At 42.9% G+C, this 26,874-nt stretch overlaps 2 protein-coding genes across 2 annotated transcripts; one reads left to right on the forward strand and one right to left on the reverse strand.

Moving 5' to 3' along the window:
* Window positions 1-1,825: 1,825 nt before the first annotated feature.
* Window positions 1,826-3,470, reverse strand: LOC106599606 (transmembrane protein 53). The gene is made up of 3 exons (XM_014190900.2): window positions 3,171-3,470; window positions 2,797-2,900; window positions 1,826-2,692 (listed from the first exon to the last, which is right to left on the reverse strand). Exons 1-3 carry the CDS (start codon window positions 3,286-3,288, stop codon window positions 1,994-1,996), a joined length of 921 nt encoding a protein of 306 aa, XP_014046375.1. The 5' UTR covers window positions 3,289-3,470; the 3' UTR covers window positions 1,826-1,993.
* Window positions 3,471-4,398: 928 nt separating this feature from the next.
* On the forward strand, window positions 4,399-26,874 carry LOC106599373 (dual specificity testis-specific protein kinase 2). The gene is made up of 11 exons (XM_014190572.2): window positions 4,399-4,906; window positions 6,967-7,277; window positions 12,190-12,311; window positions 14,000-14,048; window positions 18,587-18,733; window positions 19,074-19,156; window positions 23,261-23,345; window positions 23,488-23,571; window positions 23,784-23,870; window positions 24,040-24,178; window positions 25,424-26,874. The coding sequence occupies exons 2-11, from the start codon at window positions 7,050-7,052 to the stop codon at window positions 26,377-26,379; spliced, it is 1,980 nt and encodes a 659-aa protein (XP_014046047.1). The 5' UTR covers window positions 4,399-4,906; window positions 6,967-7,049; the 3' UTR covers window positions 26,380-26,874.

Raw genomic sequence — 26,874 nt, forward strand, 5'->3', positions numbered from 1 at the left:
TAACCATGTTTAATACGCACATTCATTCGTAGTCAATCACATTCTCTTGAAAACATCAACAAGTGGATTAAAGATTTAAGATTCACAATAGTACCAATCAAACTTTCCCATGCTCGCAATTTGGTTATCACCTGTATAATTTTGATTTGTTGTCTTCAACTCCTAAAACTTAAGCATTTGAAATAAGGTGTCAAGTGGAGCTGCAGATTTCCTAGTACAGATTTATACACTACCGTTCAAAAGTTTGGGGGAACTTAGAAATGTCATTGTTTCTGAAAGAAAAGCACATTTTTTTGTCCAATAAAATATAAAATAGATCAGAAATATAGTGTAGACATTGTTAATGTTCTAAATGACTATTGTTGCTTGAAACGGCTTATTTTTAAAAACACAAACAGTGTAGCTATTCCCTCCACAAGGCAATCAAACAAGCTAAGCGTCAGTATAGAGACAAAGTAGTCGCAATTCAACGGCTCAGACACGAGAGGTATGTGGCAGGGTCTACAGTCAATCACGGACTACAAAAAGAAAACCAGCCCCGTCGCAGAACCCGATGTCTTGCTCCCAGACAAACTAAACAACTTCTTTGCTCGCTTTGAGGACAATACAGTGCCACCGTCATGGCCCGCTACCAAAACCTGCGGACTCTCCTTCACCGCAGCCAACGTGAGTAAAACATTTAAACGTGTTAACCCTCGCAAGGCTGCCAGCCCAGACGGCATCCCTAGCTACGTCCTCAGAGCATGCGCAGACCAGCTGGCTGGTGTGTTTACAGACATATTCAATCAATCCCTATTGTTCCTGTTCCCAAGAAAGCTAAGGTAACTGAGCTAAACAACTATCGCCCCGTAGCACTCACTTCCACCATCATGAAGTGCTTTGAGAGACTAGTCAAGGATCATATCACCTCCACCCTACCTGACACCCTAGACCCACTCCAATTTGCTTACCGCCCCAATAGGTCCACAGACGACGCAATTGCAATCACACTGCCCTAACCCATCTGGACAAGAGGAATACCTATGTAAGAATGCTGTTCATCGACTACAGCTCAGCATTTAACACCATAGTACCCTCCAAACTCGTCATTAAGCTTGAGACCCTGGGTCTCGACCCCGCCCTGTGCAACTGGGTTCTGGACTTTGACGGGCCGTCCCCAGGTGGTGATCTCCAACCCGCTGATCCTCAACACTGGGGCCCCACAAGGGTGCGTTCTCAGCCCTCTCCTGTACTCCCTGTTCACCCATGACTGCGTGGCCATGCACGCCTCCAACTCAATCATCAGGTTTGCAGACGACACTACAGTGGTAGGCTTGATTACCAACGACGAGACGGCCTACAGGGAGGAAGTGAGGGCCCTCGGAGTGTGGTGTCAGGAAAATAACCTCACACTCAACGTCAACAAAACAAAGGAGATGATCGTGGACTTCAGGAAACAGCAGAGGGAGCACCCCCCTATCCACGTCGACGAGACAGTAGTGGAGAAGGTGGAAGGTTTTAAATTCCTCTGCATACACATCACAGACAAACTGAAATGGTGCACCCACACAGACAGCGAATTATAAGTTAAATAATCTGTATGTAAACAATTGTTGGAAAAATTACTTGTGTCATGCACAGAGTAGATGTCCTAACTGACTTGCCAAAACTATAGTTTGTTAACAAGAAATTTGTGGAGTGGTTGAAAAACAAGTTTTAATGACTCCAACCTTAAGTGTATGTAAACTTCCGACTTTAACTGTATATAGTAATTCCATAAAATATTTGCCATTTCCAGCTACAATGGTAATTTACAACATTAACAATGTCTACACTGTGTTTCAGATCAATTTTATGTTATTTTAATGGCCTGAAAAAAATTGCTTTTCTTTCAAAAACGAGGACATTTCTATGTGACCCCAAACTTTTGAACAGTAGTGTACATGTGCAACACAGTATAATCACAAAAACATAAGTGCCATAGACTTTTGAGAAATGTTACGGTAGTGTGCTTTCAATGCTGGATCAAGTATCGCTTTTTTGTGTGGGTCCCTTCTGAATCCTTCATGCAGTTGGTCAGGAAAGCAAGGCATCGCTTGGAGTACTCCTCTGGAAAGTCACGGAAATGGCTCACATGGGCAGGGGTTTTGAAGTCAAAACTTTCAACAGACACACCTTTCTCCTTTAGAGCCTTGACCATGAGCTCAACATCACTGTACCGAATCACTCGATCAGCTCTGGAGTACAGGTACAGCTGTGGCCAGGTAGGAGGGCGCTCCCGGACGGCATCGTAGTGGTTCTTGTGGATATACTTGGTCACAGGGTATAGAACCACCCTAAGCAGGAAAACTGTTACAGCAAACAGTGCCAAGAGAACATACCTCAACATCACATTGATTTCAGGTCCCAGAGTGGCTGTAAGAGCCCGTAATGCCCCTCTCACATTTCCACTGCCTGGGGCACTGTCCACCACAGCCCCAACTATACAGAGGGTGCTGAACTGTTTATGACTGTGCAAGAGCTCAACAATGTAGCGGTAAAGCATGAATCCCCCGTTGCTGAACACATGGAAAAATATGGGACTGTTTTCCACCTCGTAATCATAGAGTATCTCAAGCAGTTTGTGGGCAGTGTTACTCAGCTCCTTGTAGCCAAAAGATTCAGAGACGAATACTGTCTTTAAGGGTGCTGTGTAGCAAATAGTGACACAACCCTGGAACAAAAAGTGGGGAAAGGTAAGTCACACATTAATGAAGTAGATTAATAATTTATTGAAATGACAGGAATCATTAACCACCACAATAGTTTAACTCCAACCTGTTCGTTATAAATTGACCTGTACTTGGCAAGATGTTTGTCTCTGCATCCAGCCCATCCCAGCAGTATGACAACTGGTTCTTTTGTTCCATGCCAGTGTCTATCTGAAAGGAGAGAAAGAAAAACTGTTATCTGATTAGTAAATTAGCTACCTACCTAACCAGGCCAACTAACTTAGCTAGCTAACGTTAGCAAGCAGCCTTTGAGTTTGTCCAATTCAACTGTCACTGAATTATGGACAAACGTGCCAGAGCCAACGTTGACTAAATAGCTCATGACATGGCTCTGGGTGAATCTCAGGTGACAGATAACTTAGCTAGATGCGTGTCGTTAGCTAGCTAGCATAGCAAGGCAATCGATAACAAATTGCTCACCCGAGACCAATGCATCTGGAAACACAATGTTGTAGTCCACGCCATCATTTGCCATTTTGTAGCCGGTTATAATCTCTCTTTCAGCTTTGCTATACGATTCAGGTTTACTCCCCGCCATTCACAACTCGCTACGTAAGTCAATGGGTTACAGTGTTGCCAACAAATTTTCAGCGTAAATTGCTACAGTCAGGTTGATTTGTTGCTAAAAGTTGCTAAATGACGTTGTGATGTCATTGCGTGATAACGTAAAACTGCGTCATTATGTAGAATACGCAATAACGTTACTCAAATTGACTGGCCATCTCGACAAAAAATATGATTTGACATTTGTTCATGTACAAACTCCCACTCTTTTCTGTACAATTTTGATTGAGACATGTTGATTGATGTTGTAAGTTCTGTTCAAGATCAAACATGTATTCACTGGGTTTGGCTCATCGAACCCGTACTACTGATGCAGCAGTCAGCCAACAATGATTTGTTATTTGCTGAAATTGCTGCTGGTGACGTCACTCACAATGCACTTTTGCAGCCAGGCACGTGTGTTGTGACTGTGTGTGACAGAGAAAATTGTTTTTGTTTCATTTAGAGGGAAAATGCGCGCATTTTAGCGTTTGAGTCACTTTTCAAAAGTTGCTAAAAGTTCAAAATACATTTTTAAATGTTGCTAGGTGCTGTTTGAAAATAAAAGTTGCCAGGGTAATCTGAAAAATTGATAAATCTAGCAACAAAATTGATAAATTGGCATCACTGATGGGTTGTAGTTCGTTCATTCGTTCTCGTTTCCTTCACGAGACATTCAGTTCCATGTTCCTCCATGAGATGGCGTACAATGTCCATATTAGAGTTGTCAAGCTTCTGTAGAAAAACAAATCTAATATTTCACTCAGAATAACATGGGAATTATTTGACATCATTACGCAGTCTGTGGAATAACAATTGATTATGTTATTACTTTATTTAATTGGAACAAAATCGATGTACCAAATTATGTGATTAGTGTTGTAGTAGAGTGACATGTGAAATAACTGTAGACTAGAGTCAATGCATAGTAGAGGTAAATTAGTATTCACAACTGGTAAAATGATTATATACTTTCAAACTTGTATCAATATTCGAGCTAACACAGTAGATAATAAAATACTGTACATTACACACCACCCCATCATAAAGAAAAACAGTGTCGCATGCTCGTCCGTGAATGGAAGCTTCAGCTGTCAATCTGGACGTAAAAGGCGGAGGAGGGCTGTTTAGTGGGAGTGTTGAAGGAGCCAGCCAACACTGCGCAGCAGAGCTGTCAAACGATTGAAATATCTGACCACGGCAGACGGCAATTGTGTCTTGCTAATGACAAAACAAAATGCCACATAAGGGGGACTGTGAGTTTACGTTTTGAGGTCAGCTATACTTCGTGTAGATAGCCAGAGTTACTTCGGCGTTGGCTGCATAACTTCTAGTTTGTTAGCAAACGGGAGTGGCTAACGTTTGCTAGCATCCCGTCTTGGACTGTTGACAAACTAAACCAGCTAACGTTATCTAGCTAGACCAGCGAGCTAGCCAACTAACCACAATAAAGTTAGCCAGCTAGATAACGTCACTCTACTAGCTCGTGCATGGTGAGTGTATCAAATAGCCTGCAAGCTATTATTGCAATGAGATGGAACTAAGTTTGGCCTGTTTCATCAAGTTGTTGTTGAAGAGTCCATCATCTCATCATTTTAATGACACACGGCAAGGTAAGAACTCTTGATAACTCTGCCACTGCTGCCAGCATGCGAGTTTGCTAGCTAGTTTAGCAAGTTCGTTAGTTAACGAAGCCAGCCATTCAAATTAACTAACAGTAATGTGACCATTTAGTAACTAACTAGACAATCATTTGGTTAGCATATTGTATCCAAGCTCAAGATGTCTTAGTTGCTAGGTTATAGGTTGCTGATTCCAGATCAGGAGAAATTGGGCCCTCCCCTATGAACAAGACAGGGTCATTATTTAAAATCTCAGGAATGTCAGGTATGCTGTTGCCGTCCCCAATACGCACCATTTACAACAGATAGGGCTCAGATAGTGAAACTAAGAATAACTCGTGTGGTGAATGCAATTCGTTGACTAGTTATTTCACAACAGAAACCTAACAAGATTTTCATTTATAGGCCAATGCATAATGCTTTCTGTTTTCTATCCTCATCCACTCATCCCTTTTTTTTCATGGGAATTATCAATCTTGCACTTCCTCATAACCAGCTGACCCTCCTGTTAGGATGATTTACAATATACACCTTTTATTGTAGCGCATTTACACAGATTATAGGGTTAAAAAAAAAACATTGCCTCAGGGGACCACAGGGATGTCCCGTCTGTTTTTGTTTTTTTAATATTGGCCCAGCCCTCTGTACAGATTCCTCTGTTAAAATTCCTCCACTTTTCCTTGCGGAGTCCCTTATAGTTGAGTCTGAGATGTATCACTTTGGATGCATGCATTATGTCCACACTGGCCTTATTGTTTTTCACCAGTTATAACGTTTATAGCGTGTAGGCTACTGCTGAGATGCTAGGGAAGGAGTGAGGGAAGTTAGGGTTTAGACTGGAGAAATCCCTCTTTGCCTGTATACAGTAGCCACAATGTGGCTGTGGGAGGGTTGAAATGACATCCGTTATTTATATTGTTTCTGCTTTGAATGAAGGGAAATGTATCTTTTTTTTTTTTTTTACCCATACAAGGCCTAGCAGCAATTGAAAAACGACCTCATATGTTCTACATTCATTCTGCTTCTGAAAAGCTGATTGTTTCAAGTGGCTATTTTACTCATTCTTGGCAGTGGGTGTTTGATCATTGTCATACAAATGCTAAATGGCAAAGATTCTTTTAGTAGTAGAGGATAACATCCTTTTAAGGATACGGCTCAAGCAGCAAAAAGATCCCTGAACTAGTCCAGTAACTTTGGACGATTTGATTTCAGTTGTTTTAGTTTGGGATTGGATGGGGGATGGGAATCTCGCAAGAGGCTGAATTAAAAATAAATATAATTATTTTCCCAGAGTTTAATAGATCCTCTCTAGTGAAGTCTCTAACTCAAGAAAAGGGAGGACAACCAGCCCTTTGAGTAAACTCAGTAGACCTGTGCATGCTGGGAAAATCAGGGGTCCTGAATAATTTAAATCAAAGGGCTGCTTCCTATGATCATTACTATGGGGTTCTTATGTCTCTTTTTGTTCCTGTTCGTGGCTCTGAGGTTTGTTTTTGATCCCGGTCTTGGACTTTAGCTTTATCTTGTCTTAATCTCATATAATTGGACAATCAATCCCTATTAGAGCCATTATTTGTGAACTTGTTGAGAGAGGTGGGGTTGTGTGTCTGCCTTGTGTGTCTAAGAAGATTGACCTTATCTAAAGTCATGCTTTTGTCTTCATTTTTTTTTGTCTTGTTTTTTTGTCTTGTTGAGGGAAAAAATGTAGGAAATGTCAGAGGAATGTGATAAATAGATTAGGCTCATTATCCCCCTCATGGCAACATGACGTGTTCTGTTTTAAAGTAACGACATGCGTATAAGATCACACCACACACGCTTATGAGTTACAATACTTCAGGGGTACATACATCACCATTTTTTTCCCATACAGATGCTATGGATAACAACTGAAAATTGTCATCTTTTTGTGTTTTCTGGCTGGTCTTCTGCAGCCTGTAAACCATATGCTTTGTATTGTGTATTATAAACTACAGAAACTAAACCACCCAAACACACCATTTCCTCAGTCTGCCTGCTGAGATAGGATTTTTGTGTTTCTTTCCCCTTAGGGCTGTAAAGTGTTGCAAAGGAGTTGTCGAAAATGTGAAACTTTCATCGAGGAGTCCCCCACAGAGTTCACAGTGAAGAGGCAATGATGGATCGGAACAAGCGCAACTCCATCGCCGGCTTCCCCTCCATGAGGTCTGACCGGCTCGATGACCTGGATGGTGGAGGAGGAGGGGAATGGGCCCCGTCTCAGGTGGGAAGAGTGTGCCCCTCATCCTACCGTGCCCTCATCAGTGCCTTCTCCTGCCTGACGCGCCTTGATGACTTCATTTGCGAGTGGATTGGCTCTGGCTTCTTCTCAGAGGTCTACAGGGTGAGTTTGTTATGCTTGACCTGAAATGCAAGAGGTTTCTGCCTTGTAGGTGTTGTCTGAGGACAGCTAATTAATATCAACACAGTCACCTCAAATTATTGGTACCCTTGATAAAGATGATAAAAACAGACAAATAAATAAAGAACACAAATACCAAGCTATCTTGTATGCTAAAAAATGGGAAATTATTTTATATGAATACAATTGCTCAGAGAAAGAGATTTTGTACCAAAACAAATCTCAGATTATTGGCATCCCTACTTTAAATGAGTCTAAGCTTAACCCTGTGAGACCTACAGTTGCAAAAATGCAACATGTCCTAATTTGCATCCTGTACCTAAAAAATGATGTCAAACAGTACATAGGCTGCGTTTCTACAGGCAGACACATTTTTATATATTTTTTTAACTTATTGGCCTTTTGAACATGATTGGTCAAAAGATGAATTAGTGGAAAAATAATTGGGCTGACATTTTGAAATTTGGTTGTGCATCAGCAGTTTTTCTCAGTCACTTAGCCCATGTCAGCAACAACAACAAAAAATCGATTGGTAAATTAGTCTAGCCAGCCATCTAAACTTGTAGTCATGGTCATAATCACGGTCAAATTATTGCCTGGGGGGGCAAATTGATTTTGTTAGTCACTCTCTCTCAGATATCATATTAAAAACTGCAAACATTTCTCTCTTATCCATTGGAAAATTTTGTAGAATTGCAGGAAATCAACTCTAAAACCGTGCAATAACATTTCCCTTCGGGCCCCCAAAAGGCTAGGGCTGGCTCTGACTGCATGTGTGGGTATGGATGTGGCTACACAGTCCCGTGAGCCATTGTTGCTCCTCATGATAAGTTCAGATATTTTTGTGGCCCCACCCCCCGCAAAGTTGCCCATCCCTACTGTAAAGCAATGGTGTGTCATTTCACTCCACCTATCCGGTGTGTGACAATAAGGACACACACCGGATTACTTAGAAACCTATTAGAACTCATACACTGAGTTCAGCCCTCATTCTATAATTAAACATGTTAGTGGTCCGCAATACAGTTAGCTAATACATTGATTTCTGTGCAGAGTAGGAAAACCCTGCACCTCCCTCCAAACCACCCAGAGATGTTAGGTTATGGACCAGCCCCCATTGAGGTCAGACAGGCCCTTAGAGCATGCAGATACTCATGTGGCCTCTCCCTATTACATTGATTGGTTCTCTCACAGTAGACTGATTTGGGACATGCAAAAAGCCCTTCTATATTTCCATGTCGGTGTGGTTACGACTCGGAGAGCTCCCTTAGTGATGGGACTGGTAGTTTGGCTGCAATGGCTCTTGGGTAAGTGCTGTATCGTAAATTACACTAACTCAACCTGACAGAGTTGGTACTCGCACAGAGATGGCTGTTGACGTCTGATAGGTCAAGTCCTTAACCTGACCTCAAAACATCAGTAAATTGCCTACATTCACTTTTGTTGTAACTCCCGTTTTCATTTTCTCCACCCTCAGCGCTCTTGAAAGTTAAGCCTATTTGCATTTTATTTTCAATACAATTAGGTGTAGACTATAGAATTCAGCCCTACCTACTGAAGTCAGTCTGAGTATTCTATTTTTGATTGCACAAGTACCACAATAATGTCAGCACCCACGTCCCATGTCTTGCATCTTAGTCATACATACAGATGGAACAGAAATAGAATGCTGAGCAGTTTACATATCTAATAGTAAATGATAACCTCAGTTTAATTGAAAGAAGGGAAGGTGTTGCTAGGTCTGGAGCCATGCGGCACAGTGTAGGCTAATGCCTGCCTCCGAGCATGGCTACAGCAGTCTGCCTTGGGACCGCTCATTCACTGATCATTGAATTCAAAGGGTTAATGCACACCACTCACACAGTACCGATCACTGACTTGGTGGGGGGAAGGGCACCGTGTAGGCTCCTGCCCCAGGCTGTCTGAGCGGAAGTAATTACACCATGTATTTTAGGGAGGGAATGCCCATCCAACTTCAACATGATTGGGGCCTGCTGCCCAACAAGTATTCCTCTTGTTGAACATATGCTAAATACATTTCTTCCTCCATTCACCTGAAAGCTCACCCATGTTATAAACGCTGTTTGATCCTTGGGGCCATTATAATGTTATAGCATCAGCTGTTTCTAGTGATGCACGGATATGACGTTTTTGACCGATATCTGATATTTTCCTTGCCAAAAAAAAACTGATACCGATATTTAACATTTTAGCGGCCTTTTAAGCATTCTAGTACAGTTCAATAGTTAACACACACACATGGACGCAGCGGTCTAAGGCACTGCATCTCAGTGCAAGAGGTGTCACTACAGTCCCTGGTTCGAATCCAGGCTGTATCACATCCGGCCGTGATTGGGACTCCCATAGGGCGGCGCACAATTGGCCCAGCGTCGTTCGGGGTAGGCCATCATTGGAAATAAGAATTTGTTCTTAACTGACTTGCCTAGTTAAATAAAGGTTACACACACCACACTGACCAAAAGTTATTTTGTTGTCATTTACGTATGTCCCCATTACCAGTAAAACATAATCAAAACATATTTCTTTCACTGACTTGCTGTGCTGTTTCGTTGTTCAGTCGTTTCATTCTCACATTCTCAACAGGATTTCATCAAACATGTCAAGCAGTGAAGTTTCAGCTCTGTCTGTCCGTGGCCTCTCTTCCTCGGTGCGCACTGTCACTGTGTCTGTTTCCATCTTGTCCAGCTGTGTATGTAACATTTCATGTAAACCCTGTTTCTTGTCTGCATCGAAGTAGCGGTCCTTGTACATAGCATCGAGCATGGCGGTGACCCAGTAAAGAGAGAATGCCACCGAATCGCTTGTTCACAGCCTGTGTCGGCAGTTTTGTTGAGCAGGCGTTTCAATGCCATGACAGAGGGGAATCACGTCTGCTGCAGGAGCAGTTGATAAGCTTATTTCTCCAGTCAGTTGTTCGAATGGAGCTAGCTAGTGTGTTCAAGTTTCAAACATGTTCTCAAATGCCATTGAAATGGCAGCAGCAGTATGACAACCAGTGCATTCATGAGCATACAATATGACTTTCCTCAGTACAAAATCCTCGATGACCCACTGTGCTGTCAGACTCAGCATGCTCATGGGGCTGATATCGCTGGTCCAAATGTCAGTCGTGAAGCTAATAGCAGTGACGCGATTACTGTGTAACTCCGGTAGGGCAACATCTGAAAAATAGCGCACTTGGTAGTGTGTACCGGTGCTCGACCAGTCGTGAAAGCCAACATCACCCACGACAGAGAATTGTTGACTGTCAAGGGCAATGAATTCCATTATCTTGGCGTTAACGGATTTTGCCTTTGAATTGTCTCGCTGAAATGTTCTTACTCTTTCAAATGACTGCTTGACTTGTTGACTGCTCGATCCACACAGCAGACATTGTGGGCTAGGTTAGGAATGCTGTGTAGCGCAAAATTTTACGTGGCGTCATTACGTCATGTACCTACATTATATAGGTATGCACGTCAGCTTTGACATCGGTTTTGCACATCGGCGTTAAACTAGACATCGGGACAATACTGATCTATCGTGCATCCCTAGCTGTTTCCAGTCTTTTCCACTCGAGATACAATGCAGACAGGAACTATGGTTCTGGCTCATGTGATGACTTCGGCTTTATGAGTGCAACGATATTTACCTTCGTTGCTTGTCAGTTTGATTTGTCGTCTCATTGACAACATTGAATACTTGCATCTGTAAGTGCATAATGGCCCCAAATATCTACTGTGTATTGAGGTTTCCATTTGTCTAAGCAAGTGGACAATAGATCTACATTGCTTTGAAAATGCATGAAATCAATAGAATGATTTTGTTTCTTAGACTGTGTCGTGTTAACATGGCTAGGTATTGACTAGCTGGAGAGACAGATTGGAGGTGCAGGGTCTTGCTGGAGCAGCCTATGGGTCTTTGTTTGAGCCAGACTCTTCTCTTTTCTCTCCTGGTGGGGAACGAGTGTGAGTGGGGGGGGGGTCTAGAGGAGGCCATCTGCTGCCTGCTCCTCTCCTCCAGGGAAGAGGAAGACTAGCTCCTCCTTTGAACTTGAACTTCAACAGTGGCTAAAGAAGCATTAGTCACTGGAGAGACTCATCCAAATGCTATATATATATAAGGCCTAGATTGGTCTGCTTCCTTTTTCTGTACCTCAAACTTCCTTTTATCTCCTCTCTCCAACAGTGTTGATATACCACTCATATCTGTAGGAAAGGGATCATAGTGATTTATGAAAAATGTAACATGCACAGTACATAACCATTTATATGCATTGTATCTATTATTGTACCTGCAGACTTTGACCTGAGTGGAGCGATTTAGTATTTTCTTAGTGACTGTTGGTTTCAATGTCTTAATATTTCAGCTGGAGGAAGTGAGCCGTAGCAGATCAAGCTCACCATTTTCTCACCCTAATGTATAACTTCCTGTGGTTATGGCCCTCTGAGAAAGCATATCAATCCGACTTAAGCTTAGGGATATACAGCGAGAGTTCTGTATTGTTGTAGGTGTTCGGCTATGTATTCTCTACCAAAGCATAGCCTACATTTTCTTAGCCTCGGCTCACTGTTCTAGTGCACAACTGTGGATGACAGTCAGCCACTTATCTTTGATCACATCAGAGATAATGCTGCAAGGAAGGCCAGTAACTGACCTAGTTCACAATAGAAATAGGCCTGCAGACTCCATATTGCTATGGTTTCTGGATTTGGAATAAAAGGTTAGAGCAAGCCATGCTCCATGATCTTGGAATATTGATCATGTTTTGAGAATAGTGTCCTCATTAGAAGGGAATATTGATAAGGGAGCTGTATGGTTATAGAGAGAAGTGTTCATTTTCAGTGTAACCTCCTAGATATCGCCTAAATGACCGGATTGTTGTTTGTTGCAGGTGCGCCACAGAGTGTCGGGCCAGGTGATGGCTCTGAAGATGAACAAACTGAGCAGTAATCGAGCCAACATGCTGAGAGAAGTCCAACTGATGAACAGACTGTCCCATCCCAATATCCTCCGGTGAGTTCCAGGAAACAAAATGATGTCTACCACTAACTATATTCGGCATAATTTTTCTTCGGCACACCACCATCAATATTTTGTATAGTTTGTATATCGATCTGTCCATTTGAAGAAACATAAAATTCCTTCTGCAATATTATGCAATGGTGTTGAATTAATTATATCTCAAGGGGATATAAAAAATTGGGTAAAATACAGGGCTAGTAAAATTGAGTTATGGTGCCATATTCATAAATAGGCTTATTTTCTTATGGACTTATAGCCTAATTCTCTCTTTTTTTTTTCTTTCAGAATGTGACTAAATATCAGTTATTTTTTTAACCCTTCTTCCTTTTAAAGAGACTTGGATCTGTAGCTTTTTGTCAAAATGACGTTCGCCTTTGTAATGGAATCAGTTGGGTGACCTTGATCTCCCTGATTCCGCAGAAAGCAGGTCAGAAACCTATTAACAATGGATTTTCTGGAACGACATCCTGAGTTTGGATTTCATTGACATGCACGCCCTTTCCTTTTTCACTTTCTTCTCACCAAGGCTGTTTTATTTTTGTATAGCGTTGTGAGCCTGCAAAATGGGCATAAATATTTGACCAAACCCATCATGATGGGACATATTGTTTTGGATACATAATTGTATGACCATGTTTTATGTTTTCATGGACAATAATATTGAACTATTTCTAATCTGTGAATTTGATAACCTCATGGATTAGGCTGACCGAGGCTTTGCATGATCCTTGAGGTTGTTCATGTTTCTCTGTGATTTCTGCCATTCTCAACACCCAATGTGTCTCTGTGCTGGATGATGTTCTACAGAGCTCACATTGTGCGGTAGGTTCTGGGTGGGAAAGAGAGAGAGTCTGTATGTGCTGTGCTACAATCACAGCTTTGTTGCAGCTAGTTCTGTGGGGGTGGGCAGACGAGCATGAGGGGGTCTTTGTCTGAGGAACCCTTCGAGGACCCACAAAGTCTCACGTTTATTGGGTCATAACTCTAGCGGCTCCAACACTCGCTGTGCATACGGCCTGGCCCGCGTGTTAGGATATTGATACAGGCAATTTGTGTCATTTAGAAAAAATAGACTTGACTGTGACTCCGGATGGTTAAGATTTGTAAGCAGTACCTCAAGAAAAGAGAGGAAAAAGAGATTGAATGCAGGTCAAGAGTGAACTGTGTTTTCCCCTGAAAATAACATTCTTGTTCGCACCTCTTGTTGGGTCTTGTCTTGCAGCCCACCAGTGCAGAAATATTTAACCATTTCCACACCAAGAGCGTTATAATTTTTCTCTCAAAGGGACTATGTTGTCCTTCGGCCAGATTGACATTTTGTACTACCGAGGCTGCATTTAGACAGGCAGCCCAAGCAGATATTTTTTCCACTAATTGGTCTTTTGACCAATCAGATCTTTTTCAGACCTGATCTGATTGGTCCAAAGACCAATTAGTTTTAAAAAAAAGATTGGAATGGGCTGCCTGTGCAAACACAGATATATATATAGATATATGCCCACTCAAATGTTTTATTCTGGACCCCCATAGCTTAGTCATGTCAATATAGATCAAGATTCTAAAAGAAATTGGCAATGTGAGAGAAGCGCAACAGGAAATATGTCTCCACCACATGTACCACTGTGGTTGGTCATGTTTCCATGTAACTATCTTTTTTTCTTTGTTTTGTCTTCCTCTAGGTTCATGGGTGTGTGTGTTCAGGAAGGCCAGCTCCATGCTCTGACTGAGGTAAGAGGAAGCACTGTTCTCCTTTGTGTCTTAGAGCCTCCTATAGATGGGTATCTCAGGTGTAGGCTGACTGTGTCGCTGGCTGTCACGTTTCAGGTTGGAACGTTGAGACACTCTGTTGTCTTATTCAGTTTTCTGTCCACTCGATAATGGAATGTGATTCTAGAAACGTGATGGGTCCTCTAGCATCAGTATAGACCGAGACGTGTTTTACTTTTAATGTAGCTAATACTGTCATAATCCTCTCTGAGTCATGTTGCAGTACAGTCAGTTTGATGTTACCTTGCATGAGTAAGTCTCAGATAAGTAGAACACCTCTAAAAGGTGGCCTCCTAGCAGTGTGAATATAATGAAAAGGTGTTTGACTGTGTGCCCAGGGGTTTTTCTCAGGTGAACATTGACACATCACCTAGTACAGGGACCTGTAATTGAAAGGACCTTGTGTTCGCCTGAAGGCACAGTTTACATGTGCACAAATAAAGCTGTGTGTGTTGATCTCAATGAGCAGCCAGGGGATGGGTTCCATTAGGGCTAAGGTTTGTTTTCAAGCTTATTTTTAACCCCCGTGTGTGTGTGTGTGTGTGTGTGTGTGTGTGTGTGTGTGTGTGTGTGTGTGTGTGTGTGTGTGTGTGTGTGTGTGTGTGTGTGTGTGTGTGTGTGTGTGTGTGTGTGTGTGTGTGTGTGTGTGTGTCCGTGTGTCCGTGTGTCCGTGTCCATGCTCTCTTGTTGCTAATGATTAGCGTTGATTATTTGGGGAAAAAGCTTTACGACTCTCTGCCACATCACATTCACCCAAGCACTCGTGTCAAGTGAGCGATAGCAGGAAGTTATCCAATATGTGGATCCATGGAGGGAGAGAGGGAAACGTCTCTGATGCCGCTCTCGCAGTTTATCGGTTCTGCTCACCCCACCCCCAGTCTCTTGGGCTTTGATGTCGGCAGCATAAAGCCACAGGCTGTGAATACTGAAAACACTGCATCATGTGGTTATGTTGTGCAGCTACTGCTGTGTTATCAGAACTAGCTGCTAGCTACCAGTGCTGTTTACTCTGACTGGATCCTGAATTTAGCAATGGGCCTGACGGACCTCCATGGTAGGAAATGAAGAGTCAAGTTACTGTGCAGCCACAGGCTTATATACAATCACTCCTCCGTATAAAGCTCCTTGGGCCCATTGGGTTGGCACAGTAACCTCTGCACTGCTTTCCCACTGCTTGATAGATCTAGGCTACACATTAGGCAAATACCGATTAGGAGCATTATAATCTAGGTAATCCTTCACCCACTTGGGGATTACAACATTATTTGAAGATGCTTTCAGTGGTCACGAGACAATTAATTCCCATTTTCTTTCCATCTTTCTTAGCTTTTTTCCCCCATAGTACCCCGGCTTTTCTTTAGTTTGAGGAAACTTTCCTCAGCTGGTCAATAATATCAGTTGACAAATTCTAAGAATAGCATCCGTGTAGATTTCTTACTCCATCATGTTAAGACATTTCAACTTCCTGGGTTTTGCCCCTCTTCTCCTATTGTCCACTACTCCTGCTGTATCTGATCTGTGATCACGTGTCAATGGCCTCACACTCCCTTCTCTGGGTGACAGTGTCAGGGTTTGGGGTGGAGGTGAGGTGATGTGGCCTTATAACCTAAAACGGGCCTCCCTGTGTGCCTAGCTTTGGCCTACGCTGCTTCGCTCACTCCTCTGATCTGGAGAGTCTTGTCTATAAACCTACTGGATGCATGGAGTGGATCATATTCACACTGACCGACTGGCAGCAGGATTTGTCTGGGCTTCACCCATTTAGGGGAGGCTCCTAGTGGAGCATTAGGCATGCAGACGACAGATGCAGGGGGGCTACAGAGGAATTTGTAAGGTAAAGCCGACGTAATCCTCTCCTGCGTCTGGGATTGGTTTGGGAATGGTCTGCAGGGCAGGGGGAGGGAAGATAGAGGAGGTAGTGTAGAGAGCCTTACAGCGTGGGGGGCTTTTAGTGCTTAAGCTTAGACCCATGGACATGCATATTCAACACACTTGAAGTTAATTTGTTTCACTGGTATCGCATGCATATCCTGTGGTAAACTATAGGCCTACCTGGACAGTATATTGTCTAGGTTGACTTATTATCAGGCCTACTTCAAACATTCTACCTGAACAAAGGTAGACTGAAGCACAAGTCAAAAGTGAGTGATGTTGTAACCTCTTCACTTTGGGCAGACCCAATTCTGCTCACTAATCCCATTTAAAAGGTATAGGCTGTGTTCATATATTGTGATATTTACAGTTCCAGCTGTGCGAAGACAGACACTTTTGAGTAATGTTAACTTTCCTAAGCCATCAATGAAGTCATTGTGACAGTTTGCCAAGAAAACGAAAACACAACAGTCTAGAACCACTGGGGAGGCCCAGAGAAATTAGGTCAGTCAAGGGACCTGTCTTACTCTCTTCGTTACTCTTGTCAACTTTCATTTCTCTCTGTAATTAATTGTCCCATAGTAGTTCTGTGTATGGGACAGCCAAGCCTGTCACGATTAAAGCTGACATGCACAAAGTAAAAGAGAGAGCTACTTTCTAGCAGATTCCCACTTCACTTGGCTTTCCCTGCACACAGTCCCGTCTGTGTCTGTCACTGTCATTGTCCCCAAATGTGCCAGGCATTAGATTGATGCTATGTTTAGAGCGCTCAGAGTAACTCAATTGAGTTCGTTGACCTGTCTTTCGGAATGGAATGGAGTGGTGTGTAGAGTAGCCCCAAATGACCGACAGGATGATGTAACAATGACTTGACTTATAGTGCAGTACCTTATCTCTACCTTAGATAGGGTACACACAGTAGGCCTATACAGTGAAGGGAAGAAAGTATTTGATCCCCTGCTGATTTTGTACGTTTGCCCACTGACAAAGAAATGATCAGTCTATAATTTTAATGGTAGGTTTATTTGAACAGTGAGAAACAGAATAATAACAAAAAATCTAGAAAAACGCATGTCAAAAATGTTATAAATTGATTAGCATTTTAATGAGGGAAATAAGTATTTGACCCCCTCAATCAGAAAGATTTCTGGCTCCCAGGTGTCTTTTATACAGGTAACGAGCTGAGATTAGGAGCACACTCTTAAAGGGAGTGCTCCTAATCACAGTTTGTTACCTGTATAAAAGACACCTGTCCACAGAAGCAATCAATCAATCAGATTCCAAACTCTCCACCATGGCCAAGACCAAAGAGCTCTCCAAGGATGTCAGGGACAAGATTGTAGACCTACACAAGGCTGGAATGGGCTACAAGACCATCGCCAAGCTGCTTGGTGAGAAGGTAACAACAGTTGGTGCGATTGGAAGAAACACAAAAGAACTGTCAATCTCCCTCGGCCTGGGGCTCCATGCAAGATCTCACCTCGTGGAGTTGCAATGATCATGAGAACGGTGAGGAATCAGCCCAGAACTACACGGGAGGATCTTGTCAATGATCTCAAGGCAGCTGGGACCATAGTCACCAGGAAAACAATTGGTAACACACTACGCCGTGAAGAACTGAAATCCTGCAGCGCCCGTAAGGTCCCCCTGCTCAAGAAAGCACATATACATGCCCGTCTGAAGTTTGCCAATGAACATCTGAATGATTCAGAGGACAACTGGGTGAAAGTGTTGTGGTCAGATGAGACCAAAATGGAGCTCTTTGGCATCAACTCAACTCGCCGTGTTTGGAGGGGGAGGAATGCTGCCTATGACCCCAAGAACACCATCCCCACCGTCAAACATGGAGGTGGAAACATTATGCTTTGGGGGTGTTTTTCTGCTAAGGGGACAGGACAACTTCACCGCATCAAAGGGACGATGGACGGGCCATGTAGCGTCAAAGCTTGGGTGAGAACCTCCTTCCCTCAGCCAGGGCATTGAAAATTGGTTGTGGATGGGTATTCCAGCATGACAATGACCCAAAACACACGGCCAAGACAACAAAGGAGTGGCTCAAGAATAAGCACATTAAGGTCCTGGAGTGGCCTAGCCAGTCTCCAGACCTTAATCCCATAGAAAATCTGTGGAGGGAGCTGAAGGTTCGAGTTGCCAAACGTCAGCCTTGAAACCTTAATGACTTGGAGAAGATCTGCAAAGAGGAGTGGGACAAAATCCCTCCTGAGATGTGTGCAAACCTGGTGGCCAAATACAAGAAACGTCTGACCTCTGTGATTGCCAACAAGGGTTTTGCCACCAAGTACTAAGTCATGTTTTGCAGAAGGGTCAAATACTTATTTCCCTCATTAAAATGCAAATCATTTTATAACATATTTTTCTGGATTTTTTTGTTATTCTGTCTCTCACTGTTCAAATAAACCTACCATTAAAATTATAGACTGATAATTTCTTTGTCAGTGGGCAAACGTACAAAATCAGCAGGGGATCAAATACTTTTTTCCCTCACTGTATATGGGAATTGAATTCAAGATAATGTGCATTTAGGCCTACTCGTAATGTGTACTTTTGAACTGAAGCCTAATTGTAATAATGGGAGCATTGTGTTTTCTCTCTCGACCTTTCTGCAGTACATCAACGGTGGGAACCTGGAGCAGCTGTTGGACAGCAACAAGCCTCTGAGCTGGGCTACCAGGCTTAAGCTGGCCTGTGAGATTGCCAATGGCCTGGGCTACCTGCACTCCAAAGGCATTTTCCACCGGGACCTCACCTCCAAAGTGGGTGGCTGTTAACTGTGGATGGATGTGTCCAAAATGGCAACCTATTCCCTACATAGTGCACTACTTTTCTGGTGCACTATATAGGGAATAGGTTGCAATTTCAGATGCACCTGTCTCCTTTCTACAACCGAGATAAGAATCATCGATCTAGTCAGCCTTTATATACAGCAACACGCGCTTCAGTTTCTGTTCTTCAAACCTTGGGAGTTGGAAACTGGTTTTCTGCAGAATACATAATGTTATTGTGAGATGTGATTATCTGGCTAAATCGGCTTCTTGTGAATGGGGGCTTTGATGGAAGCTAATGATGGAATTTATGCTCACTGTTTATCCTCAGAACTGCCTGATCAAGTCTGACGAGAATGGCTACACGGCAGTGGTAGGGGACTTTGGTCTTGCTGAGAAGATTCCCAACCAAGAGTAAGTCATTTCCACGGAAACACTTATTTAAGACTCAAATTGAATCCCAAAGTTAAAAAAAAATATATATATATATATATCTTACATACACCTTAGCCAAATACATTTCAACTCAGTTTTGTACAATTCCTGACATTTTAATTCTAGTAAAAATTCCCTGTCTTAGGTCAGTTAGGATCACCACTTTATTTTAAGAATGGGAAATGTCAGAGTAATAGTAGACCGATTTTATTTCAGCTTTTATTTCTTTCATCACATTCCCAGTGGGTCAGAAGTTTACATACACTCAATTAGTATTTGGTCGCATTGCCTTTAAATTGTTTAACTTGGGTCAAACATTTCAGGTAGCCTTCCACAAGCTTCCCACAATAAACTGGGTGAATTTTGGCCCATTTCTCCTGACAGAGCTGGTGCAACTGAGTCAGCTTTGTAGGCCTCCTTGCTCGCACATGCTTTTTCAGTTCTGCCCACAAATGTTCTATAGGATTGAGGTCAGGGCTTTGTGATGGCCACTCCAATACCTTGCCTTTGTTGTCCTGAAGACATTTTGCCACAACTTTGGGAGCATGCTTGGGGTCATTGTCCATTTGGAAGACCCATTTGCGACCAAGCTTTAACTTCCTGACTGATATCTTGAGATGTTGCTTCAATATATCCACATAATTGTCCTCCCTCATGATGCCATCTATTTTGTGAGTGCACCAGTCCCTCCTGCAGCAAAGCACCCCCACAACATGATGCTACCACCACCGTGCTTCACGGTTGGGATGGTGTTCTTTGGCTTGCAAGCCTCCCCCTTTTTCCTCCAAACATAACGATGGTCATTATGGCCAAACAGTTCTATTTTTGTTTCATCAAACCAGAGGACATTTCTCCAAAAGGTATGATCTTTGTCCCCATGTGCAGTTGCAAACCGTAGTCTGGCTTTTTTTATGGCGGTTTTGGAGCAGTGGCTTCTTCCTTGCTGAGCGGCCTTTCAGGTTATGTCGATATAGGACTCGTTTTACTGTGGATATAGATACTTTTGTACCTGTTTCCTCCAGCATCTTCACAAGGTCCTTTGCTGTTGTTCTGGGATTGATTTGCACTTTTTGCACCAAAGTACGTTGATCTCTAGGAGACGGAACGCGTCTCCTTCCTGAGCGGTATGACTGCTGCGTGGTTCCATGCTGTTTATACTTGTGTAGTATTGTTTGTACAGATGAATGTGGTGCCTTTAGGTGTTTGGAAATTGGTCCCAAGGATGAACCAGACTTGTGGAGGTCTACAATTTTTTTTCCTGGGGTCTTGGTTGATTTCTTTTGATTTTTCCCATGATGTCAAGCAAAGAGGCACTGAGTTTGGGGGTAGGCCTTGAAATACATCCACAGGCACACCTCCAATTGACTCAAATGATGTCAATCAGCCTATCAGAAGCTTCTAAAGCCATGACATAATTTTCTGGAATTTTCCAAGTTGTTTAAAGGCACAGTCAACTTAGTGTATGTAAACTTCTGACTCATTGGAATTGTGATACAGTGAATTATACGGAAATAATTTGTCAGGTAACAATTGTTGGAAAAAGTACTTGTGTCATGCACAAAGTAGATGTCCTAACCGACTTGCCAAAACTATAGTTTGTTAACAAGAAATTTGTGGAGTGGTTGAAAACGAGTTTTAATGACTCCAACCTAAGTGTATGTCAACTTCTGACTATATATATGTGTGTATGTATATTTTTTTATTTCAGATTTGCTCCTTTGAGTCAGTCCAGTTAAATCTTTCTGTACTAAATTAATGTGGGACTGGGAGGTAAAGGGATGGACAAGTGCCAGTAGGAGGGGGCCATTTGATTAGGAAGGAACATGAAGTACTGTTCAGGTCAGGAATAAACTGGAGTGCTAGGCTAATAATACCAGAGCAGGTTAAGAAGGCCCCGCTCTCTCCTGGCTAGGACTTATTACATATGCCTTGCAAAAGTATTCAGACCCCTTGGATTTTTTCACATTTTATTGTGTTATAAAGTAGGATGATTTCTGTCAATTGTTTTTCACCAATATACACAATTCTCTGTCAAAGTGGAAGATTTTATTAATACAAAATTAAACAACTACAATATAGCCTTTCTATAAGTATTCAGTCCTTTTGTTTAGGCAAGCATAAATTAGTTTAGGAGTAAAATTTGGCTTAACAAATCACCCCCCCAAAAAATCCTGGACACACTCTGTGTGAAATAATAGGGGTTGACATAAAAAAAAATTATGACTACCCCTTCCTCTGTCCCCCATGCATACATCTGTAAGGTCCCTCAGTCAAGTATTGAATTTCAAACACAGATTATTTCAAAATCCTTATAAAGTAGGGCAGTGATTGGTAGATGGGTAACAATAACAAATCAGACATTGACTCTCTTTAAGCATGTTCTAGTTACTAATTATGCTGTGCATTATGTATTAAACCACCTAGACAGCTCAAATATAGTCATCATTCTGAGCTGCAGTACAGGAATGAAACTGCTTAGGGATGTTACCATGATATGCTGACACCGCTCGCGTTACTTGCACGAGCGTTGCAAAATATATTTACACATACATGTTATTCAATCATTTCATCCAAACTGCTCGTCTGCATTAAGGTGGCAATGCACTTTAAAGTTGGTTGCCAAACGCCATATAAATTCCAAAGAAGAAGACTGAAGGAGGAGAGATTACTAGAAACTAACTTGGTTTACCCTTTTATCTGTGGATTAAATGTCCGAGTAGAGGACCTTGTGCATTTCAGGTAAAATAACAACCCAATGTTTATATCCTAGGACAAATTGGCTAGCAACAGCAAGCTAGCTAGCTAAATGGCCATGAATGTTTCATGGGTTTCGACCTGTCCCCAAATGAATATAGGTGGTTCAGAGCTCATTTTGATATTTCAACCTGCGCGTCCTGATCGCGTCTGGTGTGGCTGGACAAAATCAATATGCACGCGCATGCCCGGTCTACTCCGCATGTGAGGCCATTTGATGATTTTGAAATGGCTAGAGTTCATTGGCTGTGATGAGAGAGAACTGAGGATGGATCAACAACATTGTAGTGACTCCACAATAATAAGAGTGAAAAGAATAGATTCCAAAACCTGCATCTTGTATGCAACTAGGCACTAAAGTAATAATGCAAAAACACATGGCAAATTAATATATTTTTTGTCTTAAATGCAAAGCCCTATGTTTGGGGAAAATCCAACACATTACTGAGTAACTGCCTCCTTATTTTCAAGCATGGTGGTGGCTGCATCATGGTATGGGTATGCTTGACATCGGAAAATACTGGGGAGTTTTTCAGGATAAAAATAAACTGGATAGGGCTAAGCACTGACAGCATCCTAGAGGAAAACCTGCTTCAGTTTGCTTTACACCAGAGACTGGGAGAGGAATTCATCTTTCAGCAGGACAATAACCTAAAAAACAAGGCCAAATCTACACTGGAGTTGCTTACCAAGAAGACAGTGACGGTTCCTAAGTGGCCAAGTAACAGTATTGACTTAAATCAGCTTGAAATACTATGGCAAGCTAAGACTTGAAAATTGCTGGCTAAGCATGATCCCCAACATCATGACAGAGCTTGAAGAATTCTGAAAAGAATAATAGGCAAATATTGCACAATCAAGGTGTGCAAATCTCTTGGAGACTTACCCAAAAAGACTCTTAGCTGGAATTGCTGCCAAAGGTGATTCTAACATGTATGGACTAAGGGAGCTGAATACTTATGCAATGACTATTTTAGTTATTAAATTTTTATTAGTCTTTAAAAAACACTTTGACATTACCAAATTTTGTCTGGATTGTTGTCAAAAATGACAATTAAATCCATTTTAATCCTGCTTTGTAACACAATAAAATGTGAAGAAATCCAATGGGGTCGAGATCATTTTTTGCAAGGCACTTTACCTGATCATGAATCAACTTGTTCCTCAAAACAGTCGTGGAGAAGGAACATCAAATGTTTGGTTTGTCTGATAATTGGTGTGATTAAAAATTGTCAAATTGAGTGAAGTAATTAATTGCATTATTCTCTCACCCAAAGACATAGCCTCCAGTCTAACATCTTTCTTCCTGTACTTGTGTTGTGCCTGCAGTGGTGAGGGGGAGAAGCTGGCGGTGGTGGGCTCTCCCTTCTGGATGGCTCCCGAGGTGCTGAGAGATGAACCCTACAATGAGAAGGTAGGTCCCTGACTTCTGAACTCTAAACCTTGACCTCTCCCTGAACTAAACCGGACCACTTGTCTCCTACACATCAACCCCCCCAACCCCCAGCTAAGAACTCACCTTAAATGTCTGTCTCGCTGTTTTCTTCCATTTCCAGGCGGATGTGTTCTCCTACGGTATTGTCCTCTGTGAGATCATCGCCCGAATACAGGCCGACCCCGATTATCTTCCTCGCACTGAAGTGAGGATTGCTTCGTTTCCTCTGTCCTCTATCGCCTTGACATTAATAAGACTAACACTCATTACACTCATGTCTGGTCTAGTCGACATTATGTTGGTTTAGAAGAGCACAGCTCTTTCAATATGTTGGGTTAGATGCCAAAAATAGATGAACATGGATAACATCCCAAAGTATGGATTTCCTGTCTGACATCTCCTCTCCCTCCCTGATAGAACTTTGGCCTGGATTATCATGCCTTCCAGCACATGGTAGGAGACTGTCCTCATGACTTCCTACAGCTGGCCTTCAACTGCTGCAACGTGAGTCGGCCCTCAATCTCTTAATTATTCCAAAACACACAACTGCTTCCAAAATGTGTATTTGGTTGTGTGGAATAGAAACTAGTAACATAATCTGATTTAGAATGAATCTGATTTAGTCATACCCCCTTATCTTGTTTGACCTGGCTACTCTATCCCCTCTCTCCAGATGGACCCCAAGCTGCGGCCCTCGTTCCCTGAGCTCGTCAAGAGGCTGGAGGAGATCCTGTGTCGGCTGAAGGCAGAAGAGTCTGGACGAGAGAGGATCCCCCTCAGTGGGGAAAATGACAAGAAGACCATCCCCAAAGGTGATGTTTCCAATCACCTCATATCTGAAGCCCCTTCAGAAGCCTGACTTGCCAAGGCAGTGGGACTGTTTTATTAATTCTCGAGTTGAATTTTATGAGGATAGCATAACATTAGCATTATCAAAACCATAAACATCACCACCAGATGAACTCCCTAAAACAGTTACAACAGTGTAAAGATGCCCCTCAGTTACCACTTTCCCTTCAATGTCCACTACACATGGTTTTGAATCTCCAAGTCTGTGATCTAGTGTTGCAGATGCACTTGTACAGGCATTAAAACCTCACCTGACATTATTGGTTTTCATGGCAGCAATTCCCCCTGACTGCCATGTGTTCGCCTGCAGTCCTGCACCACTTGACACCCAGTTTCTTGCACAGTGTCAAGACTGCACAGTGCAGACAAATGGTTTCTTGGAACCAGGAAGAGGCTGTAAACCAAGCAGCAGTGAGGCTGCCAGTAGCTGCTCCACATTGTAATCTGCCTATTGCATATCCTCTAGGGTTGCCTCCCAAATTACACCCTATTCCCTTTATAGTGTACTACTTTTGACCAGGGCTCACACTATATAGGGAATAGGCTGCCATTTTGGATGTACCTCAGGTCTACTCTAAATAGGTCCAGTGGCAAGCCAGGGCTGTCCTTTCCCTCCCAGCTCTGTCCCAAAGAGTAATTTACTTTCCCCAGTCCTTTCCTCTACGGTTATGATAGTGTTTGCTTGCAGGTTCAAATAGCCTTACTACAATTTAACATGACGTAAACTTCTAAGCATTTCTCAAACACCCGATTCTGTGACACAAAGAATAAGCTTCAGTAATGTTGCTAAGTGGGAACCACCATGAATACACAGAGTATGTTGGAAGTCATTTGTCTTTTCTCAGATTCTATTTCATTTCTAATTTGGTTCAAGGGAGTATTGGGTCTGGACTTTGCTTTTGTTTAGCTAGTTTTCCTTCCTCGGCCAGTCACTCCCTCTTCACTGTTTGTTTACCTTTGGCTTCCCAGTCCATTTTAGTATTTCTACATTATATCTTATAAACGATTTGCATATGTTTCCTATAATGTTTCCACCTATGCAATTTACTTCAATGTAAAAATTTGACTGTGCTTTGTTTGTTTATCTCTTGCCTGTACTGTCGTTCTTGGCTTATACTGCCCCCTGGTGGTTACATTGGGAACTTACACTTCATAACAATCCCATGTGTTGTGAGGAAGAGATGTTTGACTGTTACTTCTCTCTCCAGGTCCAGGTGAAAAGGTCCAGGGGATTAAGAGGTTAAACTCATTGGGTCTGCAGGACGACAAGATCCCTCCCAAATCGCCGCGTCCTCGTCGCAACATCTGGCTCTCCCGCAGCCAGTCAGACATCTTCTCCCGCAAGCCAGGCAGGAAGGTCAATGTCCATGACCCTTACTACAACCCGGGCCCCAGAGCCGTGCCAGGGGCCCGCAAGATCAACCCCTTCAATGCCCGTGAGGACCTGTGCGGAGGCAAGATCAAGTTCTTTGACGTGCCAAGCAAGTCAGTGTTCTCCCTGATGTTCGACTTGCACTCTCTCCAGGACAGCGTGTTCTCCTCTGGGACTCACACCCACTCTGGAGCCCCTGTCCACCCGGGCATGTGGCAGGAGACCTGGTTCACCGGCAGGCAGTGCCACTCTCTGCCCGCCTCCCCCCAGCTGGCCCTCTCAGATGGCTCCTGCCCCCCGGCCTCCTGTCCCCTCTCTGCCACTGTCTCTAAGTGTGACCCGGCCCAGCTGGGCCAAGAGGTCAGGCAGAAGGTGCTCAGCGCCTGGGCCAGGAAATATGCTGTGATAGAGATCCCTCCGTACCATGGAGGTCAAGAAATGGTAAAGAAAGAGGAGGAGAACAGAGTAGATGAGAGCTGGCTTCCCTCTCCTATGCCCAGTGACAGTGCAGAGGCTATGGACTGCTCCAGCAGCCAAGGGAGCCCAGTGGAGGACAAGGAAAAACACTTATTCTACCCCATGCAGGCCCCGAATGGAGGCCCAGTGGAGGACAGTAGGGGCGTGGTGTCTATGTGTGAGGAGATGGAGGCTGAGGACCAGGAGGGCATGCAGCAGCAACAGACCTCCTGTCCCACTGTCACCCTCAGCCCAGCCACAAACAGAGGCCATCTGAGTCCCATCGTACTGGTGCCGTGTACGGCCATACACGCCTCCACAGAACTGCCATCTTAAGTGTGACATCTAGGACTAAAACGGGTAATGGAGAAAAGGCGCTTTGAGAGACCCTCAGATCATCTTAATCGATGCTTTGCAGATACAGATTATTTTTTCAAGATTGTTTTTATTTAATATACTGAAATTGTTTTTTTTTGTTTTTTAAAGGTGTCCCTAAACCAGGGGTCTTCCAATTCCTTGAGGTTATTTGTGTATGCTGGTTTTAAATCACTGCCTACTCCTTGATGTTTTATTGTGACTATACTCTGCCCCATAGGGAAATGCATGGGAGTACATGTAGTTGAAGTCGGAAGTTTACATACACCTTAGCCAAATACATTTAAACTCAGTCTTTCACAATTCCTGACGTTTAATCCTTGTAAAATTCCCTGTCTTAGGTCAGTTAGGATCACCACTTTATTTTAAGAATATGAAATGTCAGAATAAAAGCAGAGAATTATTTATTTCAGCTTTTATTTCTTTCATCACATTCCCAGTGGGTCAGAAGTTTAC

The sequence above is a fragment of the Salmo salar genome, chromosome ssa03, assembly GCF_905237065.1.
Source record: "Salmo salar chromosome ssa03, Ssal_v3.1, whole genome shotgun sequence".
Lineage (NCBI taxonomy): Eukaryota > Metazoa > Chordata > Actinopteri > Salmoniformes > Salmonidae > Salmo > Salmo salar.

What these genes read in the sequence shown, in the direction of transcription:
- LOC106599606 (XM_014190900.2), bottom strand. Translation starts at nt 3,288, where the DNA reads ATGGCGGGGAGTAAACCTGAATCGTATAGCAAAGCTGAAAGAGAGATT. An exon ending in TCCAGATGCATTGGTCTCGG is followed by an intron (nt 2,901 to 3,170) that starts GTGAGCAATTTG and finishes CTCTCCTTTCAG; the next exon opens with ATAGACACTGGCATGGAACA. An exon ending in GGTCAATTTATAACGAACAG is followed by an intron (nt 2,693 to 2,796) that starts GTTGGAGTTAAA and finishes TTTTTGTTCCAG; the next exon opens with GGTTGTGTCACTATTTGCTA.
- LOC106599373 (XM_014190572.2), top strand. Translation starts at nt 7,050, where the DNA reads ATGATGGATCGGAACAAGCGCAACTCCATCGCCGGCTTCCCCTCCATG. An exon ending in TCTTCTCAGAGGTCTACAGG is followed by an intron (nt 7,278 to 12,189) that starts GTGAGTTTGTTA and finishes TGTTTGTTGCAG; the next exon opens with GTGCGCCACAGAGTGTCGGG. An exon ending in ATTATCTTCCTCGCACTGAA is followed by an intron (nt 23,572 to 23,783) that starts GTGAGGATTGCT and finishes CCTCCCTGATAG; the next exon opens with AACTTTGGCCTGGATTATCA.